This window comes from Dendrobates tinctorius, unplaced genomic scaffold (genome assembly GCF_039654945.1).
Source record: "Dendrobates tinctorius isolate UK_male_01 unplaced genomic scaffold, ASM3965494v1 ptg000455l, whole genome shotgun sequence".
Classification (NCBI taxonomy): domain Eukaryota; kingdom Metazoa; phylum Chordata; class Amphibia; order Anura; family Dendrobatidae; genus Dendrobates; species Dendrobates tinctorius.
Window position 1 is genome coordinate 2,979,533 of NW_027362117.1, and position 27,905 is coordinate 3,007,437.

Here is a 27,905-nt window from a genome sequence, read left to right on the forward strand (position 1 = left end):
TTCAACCTGTTACATCCCATGTAAAGTTATTACAATAGTACTGTAGTATTTAAATGGGTGAATGCACCGCCGTGTTAATCCTCTACTCACAGTTTTACACAGTGCACGATATCCTACAGATCGCAGCCGGGAACCATATCCTCCAGTTTGCAGTCACTAAACACGCCAGTCCTCCTCCTTGACATGTTACCGTGGGCGTCTGCACCCCCTTTGGCTCCGCTTGCCTGTGTTGCCTCACACAGGTGGAGCTCTGCAAAGCCGACTGCTCTGCACTCTCACTAACACCAAACTGACTCTGGCCCTGACATACCCAAACCTTATACCACAGGGTCACATGGAAAACTTGGGCCCGGGAATGAAACGGACTGCACCACTACCATCTGCTTCAAAACAAAAAAAAAGCCCAGAGCAGGTTTTCCCTAAATCTGCCTTGGACAACCAGCATGTCCAAGACCTATACTCATTTTTGTCTGCATTGCAACCACAGATACGCCTGTGACTGTAATGCCCTTTCATGGCCTCAATACACCTCCATGTATGTTCTGGGGGGAACACACAGTGACCCCTACATGTGACATCGGCCACTGCCTCACATACCCCCCCCCTCTGTTCAAACCTATGGGGTTGAACAGTTGTCACCCAACATGGGCGCGTGACACCCCCGCCTGACACTGTACTGAGAAACCAAAGTAGGGACCGGAACAATCAGTTGACGCAAGCATCCCTCCCCTTCGCGTTTCTCCTCCATATTTCGTTACGCGACCACCCACCTCCCCGTTCTCCGTTGCAGAAGACATGCCCAGTTTCCTGACTAACAGCAGATTTGGGCCAGTTTTGGGTGGTCTCAACCTTATTTATTTTGGGTTCACTAACCCCGCAGCTCATCCTGTGACCTATAGCAAAAACAAGAGAAAAAGGACATGCCCACAACGATAGGAACAAGCAAATTGCAAACATAATTTGTGCTTTATTAATCAATTAACAAAAAGACATAATACACAAAAATATTTAAATGAACTAGCCATACCTTAAAGGAAATGGCAGCCCACAACATCTCCCATAAAGCGGGAGTGAATACGGCTCATCAGTCAAGTTGTATACACACAAATGGCTCAAAGAACAACAGCAGAAACTGAGGGTGAGCAATAGTAAGCCTTGTTCACAGTCCCACATGGGCAACAAAAGGTAAAGAATAGATAAAAATGTACGTGTGTAGGAACTAGACCACTGCGCCAGAAACGCACAAGGATAAAAACCTATGCTACTCCGGATACTATCGATATTGCACCAGGGTAAACGCCGATGCAGCTCAAGGTAGTATAACCTGCAGCAGAATGCAAAGTCACGGTAACAAGCCCATTCCCAAAAGCGGAGGAGGGAGGTTAGGATCTCAAGCCCCAAAATGTGGGAGTTCTCTAGTCCAGTGGAGAGCCATGAAAGGGAGAATGGAGGGGGATGAGCCACCCCACGCGTATCGCCACACCTGTAAGTCAGTGAGTCGATGGTACGGCGGGAGAGAAGCATGGTCGCGGCCATCTTGTCAGTATCTCGGTATGGTCACAGTCAGTAAAGTTAGTTCAAGTCCAGAACGCGCATGCACCACAAAGTCAATCATATATGAACGCTGGAGAACTCGTTGCGCATGCGCGTCTTGGATCCTGAACTAACTTTATAGACCATGATTGTGTCTGGACTTCGATAATGTGGCCACAACTATACTTTTGCCCTCTTCTATTTCAATTTTGTGGCACGTCAGAGATTTTCTGGCGCATGCACATTCTGGACTTGAACTAACTTTACTGCCCAGAATACAGGTCACGACTAAAGTCCTGTCCCTCCCTTACGCTCCTGCACAGGCGTACTGATCTGGCCTGTTGAGGGCAGAGGAAAGTACTGCAGTGCGCAGGCGCTGGGCCTCTCTGACCTTTCCTGATGCCTGGACACTGCAGGAATGTGCTCTGACCTCAACAGGACAGATAAGTACGCCTGCGCAGGAGCGCTTACATGCTGCGCTCAGAGACCGACAGCGACACGTGACCGGGCAAATAGAAATGGTGACATCTGCAGAGAACAATGAGAAAGTGTCAGGGGGGGGAGAGCGTGCAGAGATGCCGGGAGGGGGGGGGGGGGGGGAGCGTGCAGAGATGCCGGGAGGGGGGGGGAGAGCGTGCAGAGATGCCGGGAGGGGGGGGAGAGCGTGCAGAGATGCCGGGAGGGGGGGGGGAGAGCGTGCAGAGATGCCGGGAGGGGGGGGGGGGAGAGCGTGCAGAGATGCCGGGAGGGGGGGGGGGAGAGCGTGCAGAGATGCCGGGAGGGGGGGGGGGAGAGCGTGCAGAGATGCCGGGAGGGGGGGGGGGGAGAGCGTGCAGAGATGCCGGGAGGGGGGGGGGGAGAGCGTGCAGAGATGCCGGGAGGGGGGGGGGGAGAGCCTGCAGAGATGCCGGGAGGGGGGGGGGGGAGAGCGTGCAGAGATGCCGGGAGAGGGGGGGGGGAGAGCGTGCAGAGATGCTGGGGGGGGGAGAGCGTGCAGAGATGCCGGGAGAGGGGGGGGGGGGGAGAGCGTGCAGAGGTGCCGGGGGGGGGGAGCGTGCAGAGGTGCCAGGGGGGGGGGGGGAGAGCGTGCAGAGGTGCCAGGGGGGGGGGGGGGAGAGCGTGCAGAGGTGCCGGGGGGGGGGAGAGCGTGCAGAGGTGCCGGGGGGGGGGGAGAGCGTGCAGAGGTGCCGGGGGGGGGGAGAGCGTGCAGAGGTGCCGGGGGGGGGAGAGCGTGCAGAGGTGCCGGGGGGGGGGGGAGAGCGTGCAGAGGTGCCGGGGGGGGGGGGGGGGAGAGCGTGCAGAGGTGCCGGGGGGGAGGGGAGAGCGTGCAGAGGTGCCGGGGGGGGGGGGGGGGGGGAGAGCGTGCAGAGGTGCCGGGGGGGAGGGGAGAGCGTGCAGAGGTGCCGGGGGGGAGGGGAGAGCGTGCAGAGGTGCCGGGGGGGGGAGAGCGTGCAGAGGTGCCGGGGGGGGGAGAGCGTGCAGAGGTGCCGGGGGGAGAGCGTGCAGAGATGCCGGGGGGAGAGCGTGCAGAGATGCCGGGGGGAGCGTGCAGAGATGCCGGGGGGGAGGCGGGGGGGGGGAGCGTGCAGAGATGCCGGGGGGGAGGCGGGGGGGAGAGCGTGCAGAGGTGCGGGGGGGGGGGAGCCTCAGGAGAACGAAAGAGTGACACACTGAGGGCAGAGTCCTGCGGCTGCGCACTGAGCGCCTCTCACATTCTCCTGACGTCATCAAAGGTCCTACAGCACACACTGGGAACGCCAGGCCGCGAGTTTTGACTTTGCAGGCCATGATTGTAGTGGGCGTGTCAGGGGGGGTGGCAGTGTTTGTGAGCTGCAGCGCTGATTGGTTCATCACGGCAGTGAAGGCGGCGCATTCATGAGCGCGCTCACACCCTGGGGCAGGCTGGGAAGACGCGCATTCAACTCATAAACACTGCCCCCCCTGACACGCCCACTACAATCATGGCCTGCAAAGTCAAAACTCGCTTCCAGGCCTGAGTCTGACTCCTCCCACACACGGCGGTGATCACATGATCGTGACGTCATCACAGGTCCTTGTCCTCTCCAGGATGCAGCGTCTAGAGCTCGGGAGGCGGACGATCTCTTAATGCTCGGCCGATTCATCGCGCAGAGCCGCCGACTGTGCAGCATGGCGGTGCAGAGCCCCGAGTTCAAGGCTCTCTTCACAGAAGGTCTCAAAACCCTGACAGGTGAGAACTAGAGATAATGAGGAGGACTGCACAGATAATGAGGAGGGGACTGCAGAGATAATGAGGAGGGGACTGCACAGATAATGAGGAGGGGACTGCACAGATAATGCACAGATAATAAGGAGGGGACTGCACAGATAATGCACAGATAATGAGGAGGGGACTGCACAGATAATGAGGAGGGGACTGTACAGATAATGACTGTACAGGTAATGTACAGATAATGAGGAGGGGACTGCGCAGATAATGAGGAGGGGACTGTACAGGTAATGAGGAGGGGACTGTGCAGATAATGAGGAGGGGACTGTACAGATAATGAGGAGGGGACTGCACAGATAATGAGGAGGGGACTGTACAGATAATGAGGAGGGGACTGTACAGATAATGAGGAGGGGACTGTACAGATAATGAGGTAATGAGGAGGGGACTGCGCAGATAATGAGGAGGAGACTGCGCAGATAATGAGGAGGAGACTGTGCAGATAATGAGGAGGGGACTGTACAGATAATGAGGAGGGGACTGTACAGATAATGAGGAGGGGACTGCACAGATAATGAGGAGGGGACTGCACAGATAATGAGGAGGGGACTGCACAGATAATGCACAGATAATAAGGAGGGGACTGCACAGATAATGCACAGATAATGAGGAGGGGACTGCACAGATAATGAGGAGGGGACTGCACAGATAATGAGGAGGGGACTGCACAGATAATGAGGAGGGGACTGCACAGATAATGAGGAGGGGACTGTACAGATAATGAGGTAATGAGGAGGGGACTGCGCAGATAATGAGGAGGAGACTGTACAGATAATGAGGAGGAGACTGCGCAGATAATGAGGAGGGGACTGTACAGATAATGAGGAGGGGACTGTACAGATAATGAGGAGGGGACTGCACAGATAATGAGGAGGGGACTGCACAGATAATGAGGAGGGGACTGCACAGATAATGAGGAGGGGACTGCACAGATAATGAGGAGGGGACTGCACAGATAATGAGGAGGGGACTGGTAATGTACAGATAATGAGGAGGGGACTGCGCAGATAATGAGGAGGGGACTGTACAGATAATGAGGTAATGAGGAGGGGACTGCGCAGATAATGAGGAGGAGACTGCACAGATAATGAGGAGGGGACTGCACAGATAATGAGGAGGGGACTGTAGAGATAATGAGGAGGGGACTGCACAGATAATGAGGAGGGGACTGTACAGATAATGAGGAGGGGACTGCACAGATAATGAGGAGGGGACTGTACAGATAATGAGGTAATGAGGAGGGGACTGCGCAGATAATGAGGAGGAGACTGCGCAGATAATGAGGAGGAGACTGCGCAGATAATGAGGAGGGGACTGTACAGATAATGAGGAGGGGACTGCACAGATAATGAGGAGGGGACTGTACAGATAATGAGGAGGGGACTGCACAGATAATGAGGAGGGGACTGCACAGATAATGAGGAGGGGACTGCACAGATAATGAGGAGGGGACTGCACAGATAATGAGGAGGGGACTGTACAGATAATGAGGAGGGGACTGTACAGATAATGAGGAGGGGACTGCACAGATAATGAGGAGGGGACTGCACAGATAATGAGGAGGGGACTGTACAGATAATGACTGTACAGGTAATGTACAGATAATGAGGAGGGGACTGCGCAGATAATGAGGAGGGGACTGTACAGGTAATGAGGAGGGGACTGTGCAGATAATGAGGAGGGGACTGTACAGATAATGAGGAGGGGACTGCACAGATAATGAGGAGGGGACTGTACAGATAATGAGGAGGGGACTGTACAGATAATGAGGTAATGAGGAGGGGACTGCGCAGATAATGAGGAGGAGACTGCGCAGATAATGAGGAGGAGACTGTGCAGATAATGAGGAGGGGACTGTACAGATAATGAGGAGGGGACTGTACAGATAATGAGGAGGGGACTGCACAGATAATGAGGAGGGGACTGCACAGATAATGAGGAGGGGACTGCACAGATAATGCACAGATAATAAGGAGGGGACTGCACAGATAATGCACAGATAATGAGGAGGGGACTGCACAGATAATGAGGAGGGGACTGCACAGATAATGAGGAGGGGACTGCACAGATAATGAGGAGGGGACTGCACAGATAATGAGGAGGGGACTGCACAGATAATGAGGAGGGGACTGTACAGATAATGAGGTAATGAGGAGGGGACTGCGCAGATAATGAGGAGGAGACTGTACAGATAATGAGGAGGAGACTGCGCAGATAATGAGGAGGGGACTGTACAGATAATGAGGAGGGGACTGTACAGATAATGAGGAGGGGACTGCACAGATAATGAGGAGGGGACTGCACAGATAATGAGGAGGGGACTGCACAGATAATGAGGAGGGGACTGCACAGATAATGAGGAGGGGACTGTACAGATAATGAGGACTGTACAGGTAATGTACAGATAATGAGGAGGGGACTGCGCAGATAATGAGGAGGGGACTGTACAGATAATGAGGTAATGAGGAGGGGACTGCGCAGATAATGAGGAGGAGACTGCACAGATAATGAGGAGGGGACTGCACAGATAATGAGGAGGGGACTGTAGAGATAATGAGGAGGGGACTGCACAGATAATGAGGAGGGGACTGTACAGATAATGAGGAGGGGACTGCACAGATAATGAGGAGGGGACTGTACAGATAATGAGGTAATGAGGAGGGGACTGCGCAGATAATGAGGAGGAGACTGCGCAGATAATGAGGAGGAGACTGCGCAGATAATGAGGAGGGGACTGTACAGATAATGAGGAGGGGACTGCACAGATAATGAGGAGGGGACTGTACAGATAATGAGGAGGGGACTGCACAGATAATGAGGAGGGGACTGCACAGATAATGAGGAGGGGACTGCACAGATAATGAGGAGGGGACTGCACAGATAATGAGGAGGGGACTGTACAGATAATGAGGAGGGGACTGTACAGATAATGAGGAGGGGACTGCACAGATAATGAGGAGGGGACTGCACAGATAATGAGGAGGGGACTGCACAGATAATGAGGACTGTACAGGTAATGTACAGATAATGAGGAGGGGACTGCGCAGATAATGAGGAGGGGACTGTACAGATAATGAGGTAATGAGGAGGGGACTGCGCAGATAATGAGGAGGAGACTGCACAGATAATGAGGAGGGGACTGCACAGATAATGAGGAGGGGACTGCACAGATAATGAGGTAATGAGGAGGGGACTGCGCAGATAATGAGGAGGAGACTGCGCAGATAATGAGGAGGAGACTGCGCAGATAATGAGGAGGGGACTGCACAGATAATGAGGAGGGGACTGCACAGATAATGAGGAGGGGACTGCACAGATAATGAGGAGGGGACTGTACAGATAATGAGGAGGGGACTGCACAGATAATGAGGAGGGGACTGCACAGATAATGAGGAGGAGACTGTACAGATAATGAGGAGGGGACTGTACAGATAATGAGGAGGGGACTGTACAGATAATGAGGAGGGGACTGTACAGATAATGAGGAGGGGACTGTACAGATAATGAGGAGGGGACTGCACAGATAATGAGGAGGAGACTGTACAGATAATGAGGAGGAGACTGTACAGATAATGAGGAGGGGACTGTACAGATAATGAGGAGGAGACTGTACAGATAATGAGGAGGGGACTGCACAGATAATGAGGAGGGGACTGCACAGATAATGAGGAGGGGACTGCACAGATAATGAGGAGGGGACTGCACAGATAATGAGGAGGGGACTGCACAGATAATGAGGAGGGGACTGTACAGATAATGAGGAGGGGACTGTACAGATAATGAGGAGGGGACTGCACAGATAATGAGGAGGGGACTGTACAGATAATGAGGAGGGGACTGCACAGATAATGAGGAGGGGACTGCACAGATAATGAGGAGGGGACTGCACAGATAATGAGGAGGGGACTGCACAGATAATGAGGAGGGGACTGCACAGATAATGAGGAGGGGACTGCACAGATAATGAGGAGGGGACTGTACAGATAATGAGGAGACTGTACAGATAATGAGGGGACTGCACAGATAATGAGGAGGAGACTGCACAGATAATGAGGAGGAGACTGTATAAATACCGTTAACCGGTGAGTAACTAAGACTTTTGCTTTGCCGCTGCAGATTTATTTGCACGGGAGAAGTACGAGTTGCGGATTGCAGGAGGAGCCGTCCGGGATCTTCTCGCTGGGAAGCAGCCGCACGACGTGGACTTCGCCACCACGGCCACCCCCGATCAGATGAAGGATCTGTTCCTGAAGAAGGGAATCCGGCTGATTAACAACAAAGGAGAGAAGCACGGCACGGTGACCGCCAGGGTGAGCCGCTCACTGGGTGCCATTTAGATTTCCTGCCTGGGTCACATATTCATTCCAGCTCCTTCATACATGTCCTAGGATTTCTGGAGTCGGAGCAGTGACGGGGGGGCTTGTGAATTCAGGGGATTATTATTTTGGGTGTTTTACGTTCCCTGTCTCCATTTTTCTCAGATAAATGATCAGAACTTTGAAGTCACGACGCTGAGGGTCGACCTGCGGACGGACGGACGCCACGCGGAGGTGGAGTTCACTACAGACTGGGAGCAGGACGCAGAGCGGCGAGATCTCACCATCAACTCCATGTTTCTGGGTAATTGGGGGAAGGGGCCGGGGGTCCTCACACTTCTCACTGATGCAGGTGGGGCGTTTGGGAGAGCTGTGGCCTACAGAAGCGGGGTCAGTGTCGCTCTGCTCCTTGCCTCCAGGGCAGCTGCGGCCCCACGATCAGTGCAGGTCAGGCCCAGTGCTCACATCATTAAGTTCTGCTTTTTCTCAGGATTTGACGGCACGCTCTACGATTATTTCAATGGTTACGAGGATTTGAAGAACAGACGCGTCCGATTTGTAGGCGATCCCGCCAAGCGCATTCAGGAGGATTACCTGCGGATTCTGCGCTACCTCAGGTGAACAGAAACTCTTCAGATGAGGGGTTTAATGTGGAGGCTGCCAGGGCCCGAACTGCTGTAAGGAAGGGCGTTCACTCTGCAGGACTCGTCACTACTCCATATGTTCTGTCACATTCACAGCAGCATTCACAATTCTGCTCGTGTCTTGTTCTGCTGCACTGCATTGTCAGAGATATAGTGTGGACAGCAGACGTTGTGCGGCATTCTGAAGCTTCATCTCTGGCAGTGCGGCACAATGTAGGCTCTCCACTGAGAGCGTGAATATCTGTACAGCGGAATTTTGAGTACAGCTCTGGAAGTGACCAGAGCATAAGACATTATGTAAATTTGATGTCCTACAGGTTTTATGGACGGATAGCAGAGCGATGCGGAGACCACAGTCCGTCCACCTTGGAAGCTATACGGGAGAGTGCGCCTGGGTTGGGCGGCATCTCGGGGGAACGAATCTGGGTAGAACTAAAGAAGATTCTGGAAGGAAATCATGTGAATCACCTGATCCAACTGATCTACCAGCTGGGAGTCGCGCCTCATATTGGTGTGTCACGGAGATCAGACCTCTATAAACAAATGTCCGGCCTTTCGGAGGATCTCAAACAGCTGTTTTGTGTCTGTGGATCGGTTTAGTTTTGATCCAATTCTGCTTTTATTTCAGGATTACCAGAGAATGGAAATCTGGAGGAGTTTTCTCGCGTCTGCACCCAGGCCGGGCACTTGTCTCCTAAACCTATGACCCTACTGACCTCATTGTTCTCACGCCCTGACGGGATCCAAAAACTGGACCTGAGGCTGAAGATCTCCCGGGAGGAGAAGGGGTTGGCGTTATTCTTATTGAAGGAACGGAAGGAGCTGACAGTGGATCGCACAGAGCGCGAACCTCTGAAGCCGTACCAGGACTACGTGATCGATGTGAGCAACGTAGGGTTAAACTCAGACCAGATCATCATACCGGATCATAGACTTAATCATGCGGTAGATCATACCGGACCACAGCCCCCACCACATGGTAGAGCATGCCACACCGTAGTCCCAACCATGCAGTAGATCATTACCCGACCACATGGTAGATCGTATCGTGCCGGACCGTAGACCAGACTCAGACTCCACTGGACCATATGTGACCATGGTATTTAGTCTGTGTCTCTCAGCTACACCTTCCACCATGCCCAAGCTGTTAGGATAATGGGAATTGTAGTTTCATCAGACCTGGAGAGCCAGACGTTGTATTGCACCATTGAGCTCGTATTTCTCACCGCAGTCATCTATGTTCATGGTGTTGCTATTCTGCCTTGAACAAGCATTGTTTTAAAGTCCTCCATCCTCTGTATATACGGTACCAGTCTGCACAGCAAAGCTGTGAAGTGAGCTACAGGGAACATCAGTCCATTGTGAGCTCTAGTGGCCACAGTGAGAACTGCAGCATCTGTATATTATTAGTTATGACAATTGTGCGATGCCTCCAGCACCACCGAGCGGTCAGGATTTTCTTATCCTCATTATTTGACTTTTTTCCACTGGTTTGTCTTTCAGTCTCGTGAGATGGACGCCCACAAGAAGGTCTGTGAACTGCTGAAGTACCAAGGTGAAGAACGACTCCTGACCCAGATGGAACAGTGGACCGTGCCCCGCTTCCCTGTCAGCGGGCATGACCTGCGGCGTATGGGCATCTGCACGGGGAAGGAGATTGGGAGGATTCTGCAGGAACTGAAGGAGCGATGGAAGGAAAGCGGCTACCGGGCCGACAAAGAGGAACTGCTAAACTGTGTGTCCAGGAGCAACGGCACTGCGTAAGGCCGGGCCCCATTCCTGGGGGTACAGCATCTCTGGATCTGGGGGACACAGATGGAGGGAGGAGAGGTGTCATCTGTAGAGTCAGGAGCGGCTTTGATATCTGTACGATGTGAGAGTGAGCTCATCCCTGCCCTGTAACACGAGGGATGTCAGCGTCTCCAGCTTTATGATACAGTGATTCCGTGGTAAGAAAAGTTCTGCAACTTTCTAGCACGTTTCAGCTCATCATCACTTACATTTGTGCTTGCTGTCAGTGAATGGAAACCTTATGTACAGCCAGGCCAGCATGGCAAACTCTCGCTTTTTTATTAAGATTAGTTTGTTCCAAAGTGGTGCGCAGCATTTCCCATGGGACCCCTGTAACAGCTCGTGCCACAATCCTCTGTGAGTGCAACAGCCTGGCCTGACACATTGTAGCAAACTGTCAGCCCCAGCACGATGTGTGCCGCGGCTGTGCTCATTTCACAGGAGCTTGTCCTCACGCTCTGCAATTGTAACAAACATTCAGCTGTGAGAAGCACAAGGTCATAAAGGTTCTTATTCACAGACAGTGAGCAAAGGGCGAGGAGTAAAGAAAGGGGCAACTCAAACCTTTCTCACCTGAAAATTGAGGTAGAAAAGCTGTAACTTTTGGCGGTTTTGCTTCAGATCCATAAAACTACTTAAAGTGTCTGAAATTACAGAACTTTTCACTATTCGGCGCTTGCATCACACTGGACGCCACACGCCTGGTATCGGACTGGCGGAAATCACTCAGCATAACCAACTCCATCTCAGTTTATCCTCGGCGGCTGCGTCAGGCTCTCAGTAAAGTTATTTTTTTTTATTTCAGAGTTGTCTTTTCCTCAGTGCAGAAAAAGGCGTCATAAAAGAGATGAAACCGGCCAGGTTCTTAGTGACACAGGATGGGTGTCGTATGATGTTTTTTCTGCACATCTTTTACAGGAATAGGCTACTTAATATGACCTCTTCATAGCAGGTGTATGAGAGAAAACAAAAGCTTCTGGGATTTCACATTCACTGACGAGTGTTATGCAGCCCGCGCAGTGAAGACTACATAAGAGTCTCTGCACTGTTTTTTTTTTTTTTTTAAAGCACCTTTCTCCCTTGTCTCACAGCTGGATGAGGGGCCTTTGACTCCTCTATAAACATAAGAATCTATCTGCAGTCACCACTACGGGGAGCTCCCTGTATATAGAGATACATGATAAGATCCTGTCTGCAGCCACCACTAGGGGGAGCTCCCTGTATACAGAGATACATGATACGATCCTGTCTGCAGTCACCACTAAGGGGAGCTCCCTGTATACAGAGATACATAAGATCCTGTCTGCAGCCACCACTAGGGGGAGCGCCCTCTATACAGAGATACATGATAAGATCCTGTCTGCAGTCACCACTAGGGGGAGCTCCCTGTATACAGAGATACATGATAAGATCCTGTCTGTAGCCACCACTAGGGGAGCTCCCTGTATACAGAGATACATGATAAGATCCTGTCTGCAGCCACCACTAGGGGGAGCTCCCTGTATACAGAGATACATAAGGGTCAGTCTGCAGCCACCGTTCTGGGCAGATCACCATCTACTTTTCTTTGCCTCTTCCCGAGCTGCCAGGAAGAGCAACGGAGGGAACTTTCTTCCTCACAGAGTTGAGTGAATTTGTTCAGACTCCCTCTTATTCAGCAAGCTGTAGAGGGAACCCGGCTTCCTGGATCTTGGCGCCCGATCAGCACCGCAGCTGCATGTGTCGCAGCTGTGTCACAGCAAATGCATGGAGAGCCCGAACAAATTTGCTCAACTCACAGAATCAATTATAACCACTCAACATTCCCTAAATTCTCTTCCGCCCCCTACAAACAGGAATAAGATCAGGTTCACACTACCGGAGTCATAAAAACGAGGGATTTCCAGTTTTATATAATTACAGCTTCATCAATGCATATAACTTGTACAACTTTCTCATATATTCTACATTTAAGATCTCTGCTTGCTGTCAGTGATCTGAAACCTGTATTTAATTCCAATGCTTATCACAGCTGAGGATTTGTCACAGTTGTATCCAGTGCAGACAATCGGCGGCGGTGCAGCTCTCGCCTGTCCCCAGTTTGGTACAATGTATCAGTCCAGGCTGTTTGCATTCACTGACAGCCGGCAGAGATCTCGCTAGATGATGTATATTCAGACTTTCCTCACAGACGGATTGATGCTCGGGGTCCGGGGCACATGGTTGGGACTCTGGTTTCCGGACGGCCGTGTATCGCTGAGTCCGACCGGTCACTATCACAATATCAGTGTCTATGAGCAGAGCAGGTAAAGTGTCAGACAAGTGCGCGGTGCAGACAGGAGCGGCCCCAGGACGCCGGGCCCCCTGCTCCATATCTGCGGCCAGGTCCTCGGGTCACATGCAGGGGGCTGCACCCACCCCAGTCTACAGATCCACAGCGGCGAGGTGCGCCAGTCACAGGCAGAGGATCGGGGACTGGTCCTGTCTCTCCTCCTCCTCTTCTGGCACTGGGATTCGAGGCTGCAGAGCGGAACGCGTCAGACCCCAAAACCTCTGCGGGGACAGATCCTTCCGCACGGCGGTGAACTTCCAGCCCATGTGGCTGCGGCACGCTCTGCACTGCGCGATTGTCCATGCGTATCTACACGGGGAGAAAAAGACAAAAGGCTGACACAATAATGGCGGCAGAGACATCCGGGACCCCATTATATGCAGAACAGTCCATGATGCCTGATAATCCAAAATATGACAATCCAGAGCCCAACAGTCCTTTTGCTGTAGCGCAGGAGCTGGTACATACAGATGTACAGTGCATTCACCCGGGGTCAGAAACCTGTTGCAAAACTACAACTCCCAGCATTCCCCCAAATCCACAAGCTGTCAGGGCATGCTGGGAGTTGTAGTTTCACAACAGCGGGATATTATGTAGATTACGGCGCCCACCCAAATATGGAGGGAAGCATTGGGCATGAGGGGCCACCAAGGGAAGACAAGAGACGGGTCCCAGAGGAGGGAGGGTAAAAAGGGCAGAGACGGAGGGTTCCAGAGGGAGGAAGGGTCCAGAGGAGGAAGGGCAGAGACTGGGAGCCCAGAGGAGGAAGAGGGCAAAGATAGAGGGTCCCAGAGGTGAGACAAACAGGGCAGAGAAAGAGGGTCCCAGAGGAGGGAGTGATTGTAGGGAGAGACAGAGGGTCCCAGAGAAGGAAGAGAGGGCAAAGATAGAGGGTCCCAGAGGATGGAAAGAGTGCAGAGACAGGGATCCCAGAGGAGGAAGAGAGAAGGCAGAGACAGAGGGTCCCAGAGGAGGCAAGGCAGAGACGGGGCCCAGAAGAGAAAGAGGGCTGAGAGAGGGTCCCAGAAGGGATGGGGGGAGCGACAGAGGATCCCAGAGGAGGGAGAAAGGGAGGACAGAGGGTCCCAGAACGGATAGAGGGGAGCGACAGAGGATCCCAGAGGATGGATAGAGGGCAGAGACAGAGGGTCCCAGAAGATGGAGAGAGGGCAGAGACAGAGGGTCCCAGAAGATGGAGAGAGGGCAGAGACAGAGGGTCCCAGAGGATGGAGAGAGGGCAGAGACAGAGGGTCCCAGAGGATGGAGAGAGGGCAGAGACAGAGGGTCCCAGAGGATGGAGAGAGGGCAGAGACAGAGGGTCCCAGAGGATGGAGAGAGGGCAGAGACAGAGGGTCCCAGAAGGGATAGAGGGCAGAGACAGAGGGTCCCAGAGGATGGAGAGAGGGCAGAGACAGAGGGTCCCAGAGGATGGAGAGAGGGCAGAGACAGAGGGTCCCAGAGGATGGAGAGAGGGCAGAGACAGAGGGTCCCAGAGGATGGAGAGAGGGCAGAGACAGAGGGTCCCAGAAGGGATAGAGGGCAGAGACAGAGGGTCCCAGAGGATGGAGAGAGGGCAGAGACAGAGGGTACCAAAAGAGAGAGGGCAGAGACAGGGTCCCGAAAGAGGGAGGGTAGAAACAGGGTCCCAGAAGGGATAGAGGGGAGCAACAGAGTGTCCCAGAGGATGGAGAGAGGGCAGAGACAGAGGGTTCCAGAGGATGGAGAAAGGGCAGAGACAGGGTCCCAGAAGGGATAGAGGGGGGCGACAGAGGGTCCCAGAAGATGGAGAGAGGGCAGAGACAGAGGGTCCCAGAGGATGGAGAGAGGGAAGTGACAGAGGGTCCCAGAGGAGGGAGAGACAGAAGGTCCCAGAGGATGGAGAGAGTGCAGAGACAGGGAGCCCAGAGGAGGAATAGAGAAGGCAAAGACAGAGTCCCAGAGGAGGGAGGGAAACAGGGCAGAGACAGAGGGTCCCAGAGGAGGCAAGGCAGAGACGGGGCCCAGAAGAGAAAGAGGGCTGAGAGAGGGTCCCAGAAGAGAAAGAGGGCTGAGAGAGGGTCCCAGAAGGCATAGTGGGGAGCGACAGAGGATCCCAGAGGAGGGAGAAAGGGCAGAGATAGAGGGTCCTGAAAAAGGGAGGGCAGAGACAGAGGGTCCCGAAAGAGGGAGGGCAGAAACAGCGGGTCCCAGAAGGGATAGAGGGCAGAGACAGAGGGTCCCAGAGGATGGAGAGAGGGAAGTGACAGAGGGTCCCAGAGGAGGGAGTGAATGTAGGGAGAGACAGAAGGTCCCAGAGGATGGAGAAAGGGCAGAGACAGGGTCCCAGAAGGGATAGAGGGGAGCAACAGAGGGTCCCAGAAGATGGAGAGAGGGCAGAGACAGAGGGTCCCAGAGGATGGAGAGAGGGAAGTGACAGAGGGTCCCAGAGGAGGGAGTGAATGTAGGGAGAGACAGAAGGTCCCAGAGAATGGAGAGAGTGCAGAGACAGGGAGCCCAGAGGAGGAAGAGAGAAGGCAAAGACAGAGTCCCAGAGGAGGGAGGGAAACAGGGCAGAGACAGAGGGTCCCAGAGGAGGCAAGGCAGAGACAGGGGGCCCAGAAGAGAAAGAGGGCTGAGAGAGGGTCCCAGAAGGGATAGTGGGGAGCGACAGAGGATCCCAGAGGAGGGAGAAAGGGCAGAGATAGAGGGTCCTGAAAAAGGGAGGGCAGAGACAGAGGGTCCCGAAAGAGGGAGGGCAGAAACAGCGGGTCCCAGAAGGGATAGAGGGGAGCGACAGAGGGTCCCAGAGGATGGAGAGAGGGCAGAGACAGAGGGTCCCAGAGGATGGAGAGAGGGAAGTGACAGAGGGTCCCAGAGGAGGGAGTGAATGTAGGGAGAGACAGAAGGTCCCAGAGGATGGAGAAAGGGCAGAGACAGGGTCCCAGAAGGGATAGAGGGGAGCAACAGAGGGTCCCAGAAGATGGAGAGAGGGCAGAGACAGAGGGTCCCAGAGGATGGAGAGAGGGAAGTGACAGAGGGTCCCAGAGGAGGGAGTGAATGTAGGGAGAGACAGAAGGTCCCAGAGAATGGAGAGAGTGCAGAGACAGGGAGCCCAGAGGAGGAAGAGAGAAGGCAAAGACAGAGTCCCAGAGGAGGGAGGGAAACAGGGCAGAGACAGAGGGTCCCAGAGGAGGCAAGGCAGAGACAGGGGGCCCAGAAGAGAAAGAGGGCTGAGAGAGGGTCCCAGAAGGGATAGTGGGGAGCGACAGAGGATCCCAGAGGAGGGAGAAAGGGCAGAGATAGAGGGTCCTGAAAAAGGGAGGGCAGAGACAGAGGGTCCCGAAAGAGGGAGGGCAGAAACAGCGGGTCCCAGAAGGGATAGAGGGGAGCGACAGAGGGTCCCAGAGGATGGAGAGAGGGCAGAGACAGAGGGTCCCAGAGGATGGAGAGAGGGCAGAGACAGGGTCCCAGAAGGGATAGAGGGGAGCGACAGAGGGTCCCAGAAGATGGAGAGAGGGCAGAGACAGAGGGTCCCAGAGGATGGAGAGAGGGCAGAGACAGAGGGTCCCAAAAGAGAGAGGGCAGAGACAAAGGGTCCCGAAAGAGAGAGGGATGAAACAGAGGGTCCCAGAAGGGATAGAGGGGAGCAACAGAGTGTCCCAGAGGATGGAGAGAGAGGGCAGAGACAGAGGGTCCCAGAGGATGGAGAGAGGGCAGAGACAGGGTCCCAGAAGGGATAGAGGGGAGCGACAGAGGGTCCCAGAAGATGGAGAGAGGGCAGAGACAGAGGGTCCCAGAGGATGGAGAGAGGGCAGAGACAGAGGGTCCCAGAGGATGGAGAGAGGGCAGAGACAGAGGGTCCCAAAAGAGAGAGGGCAGAGACAGAGGGTTCCGAACGAGGGAGGGAAGAAACAGAGGGTCCCAGAAGGGATAGAGGGGAGCGACAGAGGGTCCCAGAAGATGGAGAGAGGGCAGAGACAGAGGGTCCCAGAGGATGGAGAGAGGGCAGAGACAGAGGGTCCCAAAAGAGAGAGGGCAGAGACAAAGGGTCCCGAAAGAGAGAGGGATGAAACAGAGGGTCCCAGAAGGGATAGAGGGGAGCAACAGAGTGTCCCAGAGGATGGAGAGAGAGGGCAGAGACAGAGGGTCCCAGAGGATGGAGAGAGGGCAGAGACAGGGTCCCAGAAGGGATAGAGGGGAGCGACAGAGGGTCCCAGAAGATGGAGAGAGGGCAGAGACAGAGGGTCCCAGAGGATGGAGAGAGGGCAGAGACAGAGGGTCCCAAAAGAGAGAGGGCAGAGACAGAGGGTTCCGAACGAGGGAGGGAAGAAACAGAGGGTCCCAGAAGGGATAAAGGGCAGAGACAGAGGGTCCCAGAGGATGGAGAGAGGGCAGAGACAGAGGGTCCCGAAAGAGGGAGGGAAGAAACAGAGGGTCCCAGAAGGGATAAAGGGCAGAGACAGAGGGTCCCAAAAGAGAGAGGGCAGAGACAGAGGGTTCCGAACGAGGGAGGGAAGAAACAGAGGGTCCCAGAAGGGATAAAGGGCAGAGACAGAGGGTCCCAGAGGATGGAGAGAGGGCAGAGACAGAGGGTCCCAAAAGAGAGAGGGCAGAGACAGAGGGTTCCGAACGAGGGAGGGAAGAAACAGAGGGTCCCAGAAGGGATAGAGGGGAGCGACAGACGGTCCCAGAGGATGGAAAGAGGGCAGACACAGAGGGTCCCGAAAGAGGGAGAGCAGAAACAGAGGGTCCCAGAAGGGAAAGGAGCCCAGAGGAGGGAAACAGGGCAAAGACAGAGGGTCCCAGAGGAGGGAAAAAGAGGGCAGAGACAGAGTCCCAGAAGAGGGAGGGCAGAGACAGAGGGTACCGGAGGAGGGCAGAGACAGAAGGTCCCCCAGGAGGGACGGCAGAGACAGAGGATCCCAGAGGAGGGAGGGCAGAGACAGAGGTATCTGGCATCCAAGTACTCATCACAGGCGGTTGCGCAGACATGGACATGCCGCGTCGCCTGCTGCCTATACAGAGCATATTCTGCTGCGCTCCTCACAGGAGACTCCACATCCGGCCACGGTTCTGGATTATGTAAGGCTCGATATTAAACATATCCTCTTCCTCCTGCTATATACTCAGGTGCCATCGCTCGCCCCTCCATCATTTCTGTTTTCCATGATCTCCATCTAACAACATTTTACCATCTATATTTAACCCCTTACACGGACTCCGTGCTCCTGCTATCAGGCACAGGGACCGCAGTGGTCCTCAGAGTGATTACACACATGGCATAAAAAACACCTCAACGCCAGAAATATATTTCTTCCCTTAAAATAACAAAAGCGAAATGAATACACTATGTGACCTCCAGCAATAAATGAGCTTGTGTCGGCTGCAAGGACGGAAGAATGAAAAACGTAATGGCTCTTGAGATGTCACAAGGCAAAAAAGAAGACTGGGTCCTTTAATACAGACTTTTCAAGATCCCTGATTGCTGTTAGTAAATTCTAAGGGGAGTAAAACTTACCCTGATGCTTCTCACAGGTGAGGGTTTGTTACACTGACATCCTATATGGACTGTATGTTGTATTGACACTGATACATTGTAACAATCAGGACAGGAGAGCTGAGCTACTGCTGCATTTACCTCCCAGAGGATCAGAGCGCCATTCATGACTCATCCACCAGGTGGCACCACCTGCTTATCCAATCTGAAGGGTCTCATGCAGCCATTGCTTTGGTCATGATGGGAGTTGTAGCTTTACAACTACAGCAGACTGGAGACCACAGACCTGGGGCATCAGCATCTGATTCCACAATGTCCATAGCTGAGTTATAAATTCACACCGTCCTTTTCTATATTCACCGTGACTATAACCTGGGAGATGGGAGACATTGAAGGGGTCCTCTGCAATCAAGGGCTTAGATATTAGTGTGCTCACCCCACTTGTGGTAGTCAAGAGCCACCCTTCTGGGAACAGAGACCCTCCACTATCAGAATATATAGTAAAAGGGAGAAATCCAAAAAGGGGTCCACACCGGGGCCTGTCCAGGTTCCTTGTCACACTGTGGTCCACTCACCCTGGGAACCAGCTGTTCTCTATAGATGCGCGGCCCACCAGGCTCAGGTTTAGGGCTTTGTAGACGGTCAGAGTCTCGTGTACGTAGCCGTGAGGGTTCACATAGGCGGCCATGGGGCCACAAAGCGATAGACTGCAAGAAAGGAGTCAGAGGGAGACTATAGAGAAATCCTCGGATGCTTCCGTCACGGCCGCCCCGCTCACCCCCCACTCACCTGAAGATCTCGTTCTTGGTTGTGATCTCCGTATCGTGACAGTGTTTACAGCAGAGAGATGTACACTGGAACGAGAGAGAGGCAGGGGGTCACCACGGGGGCCACGGCTGTGATTGGGGGCAGGCGTGCAATCCCTGGAACTCACTTTGCTCATGATGTCCAGCTCGCAGCGCAGCCGCTGGATGGCGTTTCCGATCTTCAGCAGCTGGATGCGCAGCGTGTCGTCGATGGGCAGGCAGGCCGCTACTCGGTAGGAGAAATCTGGCCAAAAAAAAGGGAGACAAACAAATCAGCTGCTGAGGAATAAAGACAAGCAAGTGCTCAAATATCACAGGAAATTACACAATTCGGCTGGTTTTCAGTTAGCGCTCAGGCTGCTTCCACCTGCGGCTGCAATGTATGCACACGTTTCCATCGATGCAGCAGAGAGCAGGGTATTATGCGGCTTATAGATGCAGCTGGACTTTTTTTCCTTTTATATTTTGACTTTTACAGACACGAGGAAACCAAATACAGTGGGGGAAATAAGTATTTGATACACTGATGATTTTGCAGTTTTCCCACCTACAAAGAATGGAGAGATCAGTAATTTTTATTGTAGGTACAGCTCACCTCAGACAGAATCTAAAAAATATCCAGAAAATCACATTGTAGGATTCCTACATAATTAATTTGCATTTTATTGCAAGAAATAAGAAAAACAGAAGAAAATAGAAAAACAGAACTTAATATTTGGTGCAGAAACCTTTGTTTGCAGTTGCAGAGGTCAGACGTTTCCTGTAGTTCTTGACCAGGTGTGCACACACTGCAGCAGAGATATTGGCCCCCTCCTCCATACAGATCTTCTCCAGATCTTTCAGGTTTCGGGGCTGTCACTGGGTAACATTGAGTTTCAGCTCCTCCAAAGATTTTCTATTGGGTTCAGGTCTGGAGACTGGCTAGGCCACTCCAGGACCTTGAGATGCTTCTTACGGAGGCACTCCATAGTTGCCCTGGCTGTGTATTTCTGGTCATTGTTATGCTGGAAGACCCATACCAAAAAGTTCTATTTTGGTCTCCTCTGACCACATGACCTTCTCTCATGTCTCCTCTGGATCATCCAGCTGATTCTTGGCAAACTTCAAACGGGCCTGGACATGTGCTGACGTGAGCAGGGGGACCTTAAATGCCCTGCAGGATTATAATCCATGACGGCGTAGTGTGTTGCTAATGGTAGCGTTTGAGACTGGTCCCAGCGCTCTACAGGTCAGTGACCAGGTCCTCCCGTGTAGTTCTGGGCTGATTCCTGACCTTTCTCAGAATCATTCTTACTCCACGAGGCGAGATCTTGCAATGAAGCCCCAGACTGAGGAAGATTGACAGTCATCTTGTGTTTCTTCCATTTTCTAATAAATGTGCCAACAGTTGTTGCCTTCTGACCAAGTTTCTTGCCTATTCTCCTGTAGCCCATCGCAGCCTTGTGCAGGGCTAGTTTTGTCCCTGGTGTCCTTAGACAGCTCTTTGGTCTTGCCCATGGAGGAGAGGTTGGAGTGTGATTGAGTGTGTGGACAGGAGTCTTTTATATAGGTAACGAGGTCACACAGGTGCAATTAATCCAGGTAAGGAGTGCGGAGTAGGAGGCTTCTTAGGCTGGAGCCACACTGCCATATTTCTCGTAAGACAATCGCATGGCACTGCACAGACTGGCCGGCACCTCTCCTGACTTAAAGGGAATCTGTCACCTACCCTTTGGCGGGCGATGAAAACGAGGTCGGTCCGGTCCGATGGGCGGTGTTTCCCGATGTCTGCCGCCTCCCCATCCTTGCCCGCCGTCCGCAGGTTATTGCTGAATTGGAGTAGGTGTACGCCGCCATTTTTTGTGCGTGCGCTAAGCATTCATAGCTAGTGCACGCGCAGTATGCTTTTCCCAACTGCGGGCAAAGCCGGACTGCGCATGCACCGGTTAACTAAGCCCCGGAACACAGCACAATACTTCCGGGGCTTAGTTAACCGGCGCATGCACAGTCCGGCTTTTCCCGCAGTTGGGAAAAGCATACTGCGCGTGCACTAGCTATGAATGCTTAGCGCACGCACAAAAAATGGCGGCGTACACCTACTCCAATTCAGCAATAACCTGCGGACGGCGGGCAAGGATGGGGAGGCGGCACCCATCGGGAACACCGCCCATCGGACCGGACCGACCTCGTTTTTATCGCCCACCAAAGGGTAGGTGACAGATTCCCTTTAAGCATGACAGCGTGATGGATTACTATGCAGCTGTCAAGCTCAGGTCAGGAGACCCGACAGCCAGTGCGAGTTTTATGATGTGATTCTCGCATGAGAAATACGGCAGCGTGTCTCTGCCCTTACAGAAAAACTAACAGGTCTGTGAGAGACAGGATTCTTGCTGGTTGGTCAGTGATCAAATACTTATTTAATGCCTTAAAATGCAAATTAATTGTGTAAAAATCATACAATGTGACTTTCTGAATTTTATTTCTAGATTCTGCCTCTCACAGGTGAACTGTACCTACAATAAAAATTAGAGATCTCTCCATTCTTTGTATGTGGGAAAACTTACAAAATCGTCCATGTATCAATCACTTATTCCTCACTGTATGTTCATTTTATTACAATTTCTTAAGCTCTTGGAACTTTTGATTAGATGAATAAGTGTCAGCCTCCCATCGCCTCTCACCTATAGGATTAGCCGGCAGGGAATCGTCCCGCAGATTCTCGTCCCATTCGTGCAGTTGTCGCTTCACTCGCTCCATGAGATAATCCTAATGACAGATTGGCATGGGTTATTATCAGTGCCGCTCCCGTTCCCCCACCACCTCCACGGCACCATCACAAAACCCCACCGCGGAGCTGACAATCCGTACTCACAGCGTCATACAAGGCGTACAGCCACGACGGCCAGGATGTCAGATTGGCACCAAAGAACTTTCTCTGAAGAAATGAAAAAATAAACTTTAAAATGGACAAAAAAAAGCAATAAGGTCAAATAAAACAATTTCTGAAAGTTTATCCCAATAAATCCATAGAAATGAATAAACTTTGCAAAAGATCTCAAGTAAAACTTTCCTACAGTTTTATCTCCACAGGGCATCTGCCAACCAATGTGTCTCCATAGTAACAGACTACAAACAAGCCCTATGTTGTCAGATCCTGCAGTTGTCGGCTTTCCACCAAATGAGGGAAAAACAGAATACGGAGACATCGCTCCAAGCCGGAGCTTTAGTCACAAAATGATAGGAAAAGTATAAGTACTTACTGGTGATGAGTGAGTATACTCGCTCATCACTAGTACTTACCATAAATTTTCAGGATTTCCAAAGGAAAGATTTGAGAAAACTCATCTCTACGCTGTGATGAAAAAGTCGATAATGGAAGAGTTGGCATGTTAACCCTGCACCATTGTAAGTTTGCATAGTGGGATTACAGCTCCTGCAGTTTAGCAGAAGACCCCGGGGATAAGACAAAGGTTTATTGCAGCTTCTGACTTCTAATAATATTCAGACTGTCTCTGGTGGCAGACCTGGGCGAATGCCGGGGGTAAATAAGAGCCTGGGGTCGCGGCGGTGCTCTCGTGCCTTGCCCTGTATGTGCCAGGTCTGCCACCAGAGACGGTCTGAATATTATTTATTCTGCCCCCGCTGCATCTACAAGGTCAGCCGCCGATAACGGCCTACATAATTTCTACTTTGTCCCCACGGACTATTTAAGGTCTAAAATCCTATATGACGGCCATTACAGCCCCTACTCAATTCTGGATTTAATTCTGAGCTTAGGCAGACACAGACGCAACTTATCTATATACAATATAGCACCTGGGATTACCTGGAAAGGTGACCACCTTTTTCTCATAAAGTGCCTTATACCGACACTCTTTTCTCCAAGTACCCCTTGAGTAAGATCCGGGAGGATCGAAACGTTGGGTAGCTTACTGGAAAACCAATGTATATATACCATAATTGAAATTGTGGCACTTTTTGTCTAGACTGGATGTCTTTTTAAATAAAAATTTTTCAATTTTTGCAAAGTATCAAGTTGTTGTGTGCGGTGGACTATACCTTTTTCTTATATTCGGGGCCTATCCGGTCCAATCCACCAGCACCTCCCTATTTATATGACCCGAGTGCGCACCATACTCCATCTTTGTACTGTAAAGAAGCATTGGCTCTAGGACCTGGTGATCATACCATCATTAGGTCTCTGCTGAGTAAACCTCTGTATGCTCTGCTGGAGGTGTGTGGCACAAGAGGAAAGCGGTTTCCCCTGTAACTCAACCTCCTATGGATACCCCAGTTACAGTCTGAAAAACGAGCACTAAAAAAAAACATGTATGAGCTCACTGATACCAGAGCGGTCCTGTACTAGGAGCCACTGGGGTAATAAGTCCTTCCATGATATTTCTTCCTCCTGAATCGTCCCCCATCACCTGTGAGTGATATTATTGAGAAGTGGAAGGAACTGCAGCAACTCAGCCACGAAAAGGAGACCCTGTAACATTACAGAGTGGGGGGCTGAGGAGCAGAAAAGTCACCACCGCACTGCTAACCCTATAACTATAGAGTCCAGACTTCCTGTAGTATCAGCATAAACACTGCACCCCCATCGTAAGTTTCACGGTTGAGCAGCTGCATGCAGCCGTACATCACCAAGCACAATGCCGAGCATTGGATGTTTTATGATGATGCACTGCTCGGTCACCTGACGGACGTAGGCAATCACAGGTGGCGGCGGTCTTGCAGTTGCTGAAATGGTGACATCGGCCGTTCCCGTCTCTGCACAGACTATAAAGCAGACTGCAATGGACACAGATGGGAGCCAGTAGGCAACTATAACTGAACTTGTTATTTTTTTTTTTTTTTACATATTACATCCCCTTTAAGCGGCGGTAGCAGGCCCTGAAGAGGGATATGTATACTGCAGAACTACTCGACAGTCACATTTGCTTCAGTCCCTGCTGCTCCACCTTTGCAGCTGTACAAGCCGCAGGCTCCTCTGTCCAGAGACCACTGAAGGAGGAGAGTGCGGCCCATCTGCTTGAGGCTCTCTGTCGGGAAGATCGTTCACTCTCACTGTTGCTGTTCATGGGTGAATGAAGATTCTAATTATGATTTTGCAAAGTTTTTTAATTTCTTTTTTTAATCTTGGTACTTTTGGACAATTTAAAAAAAAAATGCTTTCAGAGGTAGAAGCTGAGCAGCGTCCCTCACCCTGCGGTACTTGTGCAGCCATTCGCTGCTGTTCTGGGGGGTATGTGGGCCGAGGGTTTTACTACACGGGAGCACTTGATGGCGACTCTGAGAATCCAGCAGGACGGACGCCATTGGACACGGCAGGACCCTCTCCGGTAAGATCTGCACCCGAGCAAGCAGGATCCTGATGGAGCAAAGATTCAATTATCATGAAAGTTCCCGCTGTAAGCCCGGGGCCACTACAGGGCCGCCACCGTACCCAGAACTGCTACAGGCCGGCTTGGCGCCCCCGGGATTGAAGCACCCGTGTGCTATCACCAGACCTGTAATAGAGCATTATCAGAGCAGGGGAAGTGTCACTGCACAGCCCGCAGATTCTTGCGTCACCCTCTCCCCATCAGAGATTACTCATTCCTGGGCAAACCTGTCGGCACGGAGGTTATTTTGCTATTTTTTTGCCAGCTTCTCCCCCTCTCACCCATCTGCCTGGGTTCTCATTTCCAGCACTTGGAATCGCTGGCGTCCAATGGCCTTCACTTTCACCGTCTCGATGCCGTACTCCTGCTCCTCGCGATACGCGTAGATTTCTGCAGTCGTTCCAAAACGAGCGTCCCTCTGCAGACCCTCACTGCAATATAAAATGTATAAAGACAGTTAACACTCTCACCGTGATGGCTCCGCTGATTATACATAGATATTCCCTCATCTCACACCAAAAAGTGCCATTAGATGCCGATTATACCCTTTCCCGGGGAGGGAGGCGAGTGTTATACAACCTACACCCATCTGTAACTGTAGTGATCGGAGCTGCACTTTAACCCCTTGGATTCCACTGTAAATTGTGACAGTGGCATCTAAGTGGATAAAGAGAGGTGATTTGTATCCCCCTGCACCCACCCACAACGCACAATGTGCTGCTTATGTGTTGTCAGGGCAGCCAGAGGATCCATGAAGGACAGGACCGCCGTCTGTGAACCTCATCATAGGAGATCTCAAAATCTACAATATCCTCTTGTATTACAGGACTATAAAATATAGGTTAATAAAAACTAAAAAATTTGGAAGACTCAGAAAATTGTAATTCTTTTCTTACTCAATTAAAAAATGTAAAAAAAAGGAAGGTAATGTCGCGTTAGTAAAAGTTAAAACAAAAAAATCTAAAAAAGTTTTAATTTCTTTCCTACTTGGTAAAGAAAAATGAGAGAAAAAGATACTCATAACCATCACTTCTGTACATTTATAAAAACTGGAAAAATATTACAGAATTTATTCTGCAGTCATCGCCAATAATTAAATTAAAACAACAAGCCATCATATGGCCATGTAGACAGAAAAACAGGAGGGGAGGAAAAATGAAAGTAAAAAAGAAAACGAGAACACACTCGCCTGGAACTGAAGGGGTTAAAGGGATTTATACTGTATATAGTATATACCCGCCTGACACACCTATAGGCCAGCACTGCGAATGTCCTGTCCCGCTGGATGAGGCCACGCACCATGCTGACCTCCTGCGGCCTGGAGAGGTGGAGCGGCAGCGTCTGGCCCGGGATCAGCATCACCTGGATGTGCGGCAGCACCGGGATCAGCTGACAGCTGTCATCATCGTGCAGCGTCCTCCCGTGGAACTCCTCCATATCCACGCCCAGGTACTGCGGAGGAGGATGAGACACACGCTGTGGTCACTTCTATAGAGGGAAAGTGACGACCTATTGGGGGGCATGCATGCTGCAATTGCTCACTATTACCCACTATCAAGATCTCTGCTTGCTGTCACTTAATGAGATTATCTTTCTAAGGCCGGGATCACACATGCGAGAAACTCGGCCGAGTCTCACGTTAATACCCGGAACTCGGATCGGAACGTGCGGCCGCATAGCAATACATGGAGCCGCACACTCCGCTCCTGAGTGCTGGGTATTAACATGTGAGACTCGGCCATATTCCTTGCATGTGTGATCCCGGCCTAAGTCCAGAGGTGGAGAAACGCTTCTAACAGCTAAGGGGGGGGGGGTCTTACAGCCCGGACCCCAGATATATAACACTGCACTGATGCATAGCAAAGACAAGGGGTGCACAATGTTATTAGGTAGGAGGGCTGCATTCAAATTTGACAGCAATCTAGGGGTTAAGTAGCAAAGTTCTGACTGATGAAAAACTGTTTAAAAAGTTCAGGGAGTCAGAAAACAGCGACATAAAGAAAAGAAAAAAGTTAGACGTCGACGTCATCGTACTGGAGAATCAGGCGTCAGAGACATGTTACTGCACAAGGAACCGAACCCCAAAGAACAAAGGAAGAATTGTGCATTTTCCACCATTTAACAGAAGTAGAATTTTATTTTCCCAGTTTTTGGTGCATTTTATGGGAAAGTGAAGGACAACAAACCCTGGTACAGGGGAGGAGATAACAGAAAGTAACGGCTCCTGTAAGGAGAGGAGGAAAGAAAACCTGGCGGTGATGGGACGGGGGGAGTTAAAGGGATTTTCCACCAAGTGGCCAAAGGGGACGGAAGGCTGCCGAATAGTCACCTGACCCTGCAGCCAATCAGTGGCTTCGGAGGTCAGCTGACTTCCCTCTCACCATTAGGTGGAGCGAGTTTGGCGTCAAGCGGTGCGGAGCCGAGGGGGTTAATGATCTGGAGCCGCTGTAATAGAGGCCGATGCACCAGCGATGTCTGCACCCCTGGATCCTGAACATGTGACGGACGCGCTATGATGTCAGACAATAAGAGAACAGGGGGCGCTACATGACGGCACTGGACGCAGCGACAGTCTCCCGCAGCCGGTGTCCCAATGTGGTAAAGCGCAGTTCTGGGCGGAGCCATGCGATGCCCCGCCCACACACCGGCGGCTCGGGCAGATCCCGGATCGGCCACAGTTTTGCCCCCGGCCCGCAGCAGCCGGACACAATATAATGGCCTCTGGATGTAAGAAAGTAAAACAAATAATTCTATTCAGTGCCAACAAGCAGCGAACGTAGCAGTCAGGGAAGCCGGCGGTACGCACGGCGTGAGACGTCGGCAGGCTGGTGTCGAAGTTGATGATGTTGGGCGCCTCCTGGTCTCCGCCGTCAGGATCCTCCATCTCGACGTCGTCGTCTTCCTCGCTTTCTGTCGGGGGAGAAGATTATTAATCCCAGCGACATTTACACGAAAAGTCGCCACACGGTAACATGGCGACAAGAAGGTGAGGCAAAGCATGATGGGAACAACAGTGCCACGTCCCCTGCAGGACTAAGGAACATCCAATAAGATTCCAGGTAACACTTTAACAGTGAAGGTTTCAAAATGAAAGCAGTGTTCTGATTGGCTGCCATAACTGCGCCATCTGTGGCCGAGGAGCAGGACGCGGTGCATTATGGGAAGCAGTATAAACACAAGCGACGTGACGGCGGCGTCCGCCTCCATGACCGTGTGATACGTTACCGGGGATGAGCTGCAGCTGGTTGCCCATGTTATTTACACCGGGATCGCCCTCCTCTTCCTCATCCGCCATTCCTGTTTACCAGCGGTGCATGCTGGGAGCCAGGGACGCAGTCACCCTGTGAGACCACGCCCCTTCAAAGCTTTAAACCACGCCCCCAACATAGCTGATTGGTTAATCGTAAGCCACGC

General features: G+C 52.0%; 3 protein-coding genes across 9 annotated transcripts in view; 1 reads left to right on the top strand and 2 right to left on the bottom strand.

Moving 5' to 3' along the window:
- Positions 1 to 3,388, bottom strand: part of IL5RA (interleukin 5 receptor subunit alpha) — a 110,521-nt gene extending 107,133 nt beyond the window's left edge. For 5 of the 7 annotated variants that reach the window (XM_073564423.1, XM_073564417.1, XM_073564420.1 and 2 more), the window contains exon 1: positions 3,246 to 3,388. The gene's annotated coding sequence lies outside the window, so the exon portion shown is untranslated. Of the gene's footprint in view, positions 1 to 90; positions 1,390 to 1,483; positions 2,011 to 3,245 lie in introns of those variants that run through there. The other 2 variants (XM_073564421.1, XM_073564419.1) reach the window with 2 other exon arrangements.
- Positions 3,389 to 3,505: 117 nt separating this feature from the next.
- On the top strand, positions 3,506 to 11,331 carry TRNT1 (tRNA nucleotidyl transferase 1). The gene is made up of 7 exons (XM_073564413.1): positions 3,506 to 3,742; positions 7,898 to 8,091; positions 8,263 to 8,401; positions 8,588 to 8,714; positions 9,059 to 9,252; positions 9,370 to 9,623; positions 10,245 to 11,331. The coding sequence occupies exons 1-7, from the start codon at positions 3,640 to 3,642 to the stop codon at positions 10,503 to 10,505; spliced, it is 1,272 nt and encodes a 423-aa protein (XP_073420514.1). The 5' UTR covers positions 3,506 to 3,639; the 3' UTR covers positions 10,506 to 11,331.
- A 1,064-nt stretch (positions 11,332 to 12,395) lies between these two features.
- CRBN (cereblon) lies at positions 12,396 to 27,872 on the bottom strand. The gene is made up of 11 exons (XM_073564412.1): positions 27,717 to 27,872; positions 27,298 to 27,401; positions 25,741 to 25,943; positions 24,773 to 24,922; positions 24,313 to 24,478; positions 21,977 to 22,039; positions 21,786 to 21,870; positions 19,254 to 19,369; positions 19,109 to 19,173; positions 18,895 to 19,026; positions 12,396 to 13,152 (listed from the first exon to the last, which is right to left on the bottom strand). The coding sequence occupies exons 1-11, from the start codon at positions 27,784 to 27,786 to the stop codon at positions 12,966 to 12,968; spliced, it is 1,341 nt and encodes a 446-aa protein (XP_073420513.1). The 5' UTR covers positions 27,787 to 27,872; the 3' UTR covers positions 12,396 to 12,965.
- Positions 27,873 to 27,905: the final 33 nt, after the last annotated feature.

Bases quoted from the DNA above. Each gene is read 5' to 3' on its own strand.
- TRNT1 (XM_073564413.1), top strand. From the start codon at position 3,640: ATGCTCGGCCGATTCATCGCGCAGAGCCGCCGACTGTGCAGCATGGCG. The intron at 3,743-7,897 runs GTGAGAACTAGA...TTGCCGCTGCAG, and splicing joins AGGTCTCAAAACCCTGACAG to ATTTATTTGCACGGGAGAAG. The intron at 9,253-9,369 runs GTGTGTCACGGA...CTTTTATTTCAG, and splicing joins GGGAGTCGCGCCTCATATTG to GATTACCAGAGAATGGAAAT.
- CRBN (XM_073564412.1), bottom strand. From the start codon at position 27,786: ATGGCGGATGAGGAAGAGGAGGGCGATCCCGGTGTAAATAACATGGGC. The intron at 19,370-21,785 runs GTGAGAGGCGAT...TTTTTTGGCCAG, and splicing joins CCTGCCGGCTAATCCTATAG to ATTTCTCCTACCGAGTAGCG. The intron at 19,174-19,253 runs GTGAGTTCCAGG...CTCTCGTTCCAG, and splicing joins AGCTGGACATCATGAGCAAA to TGTACATCTCTCTGCTGTAA.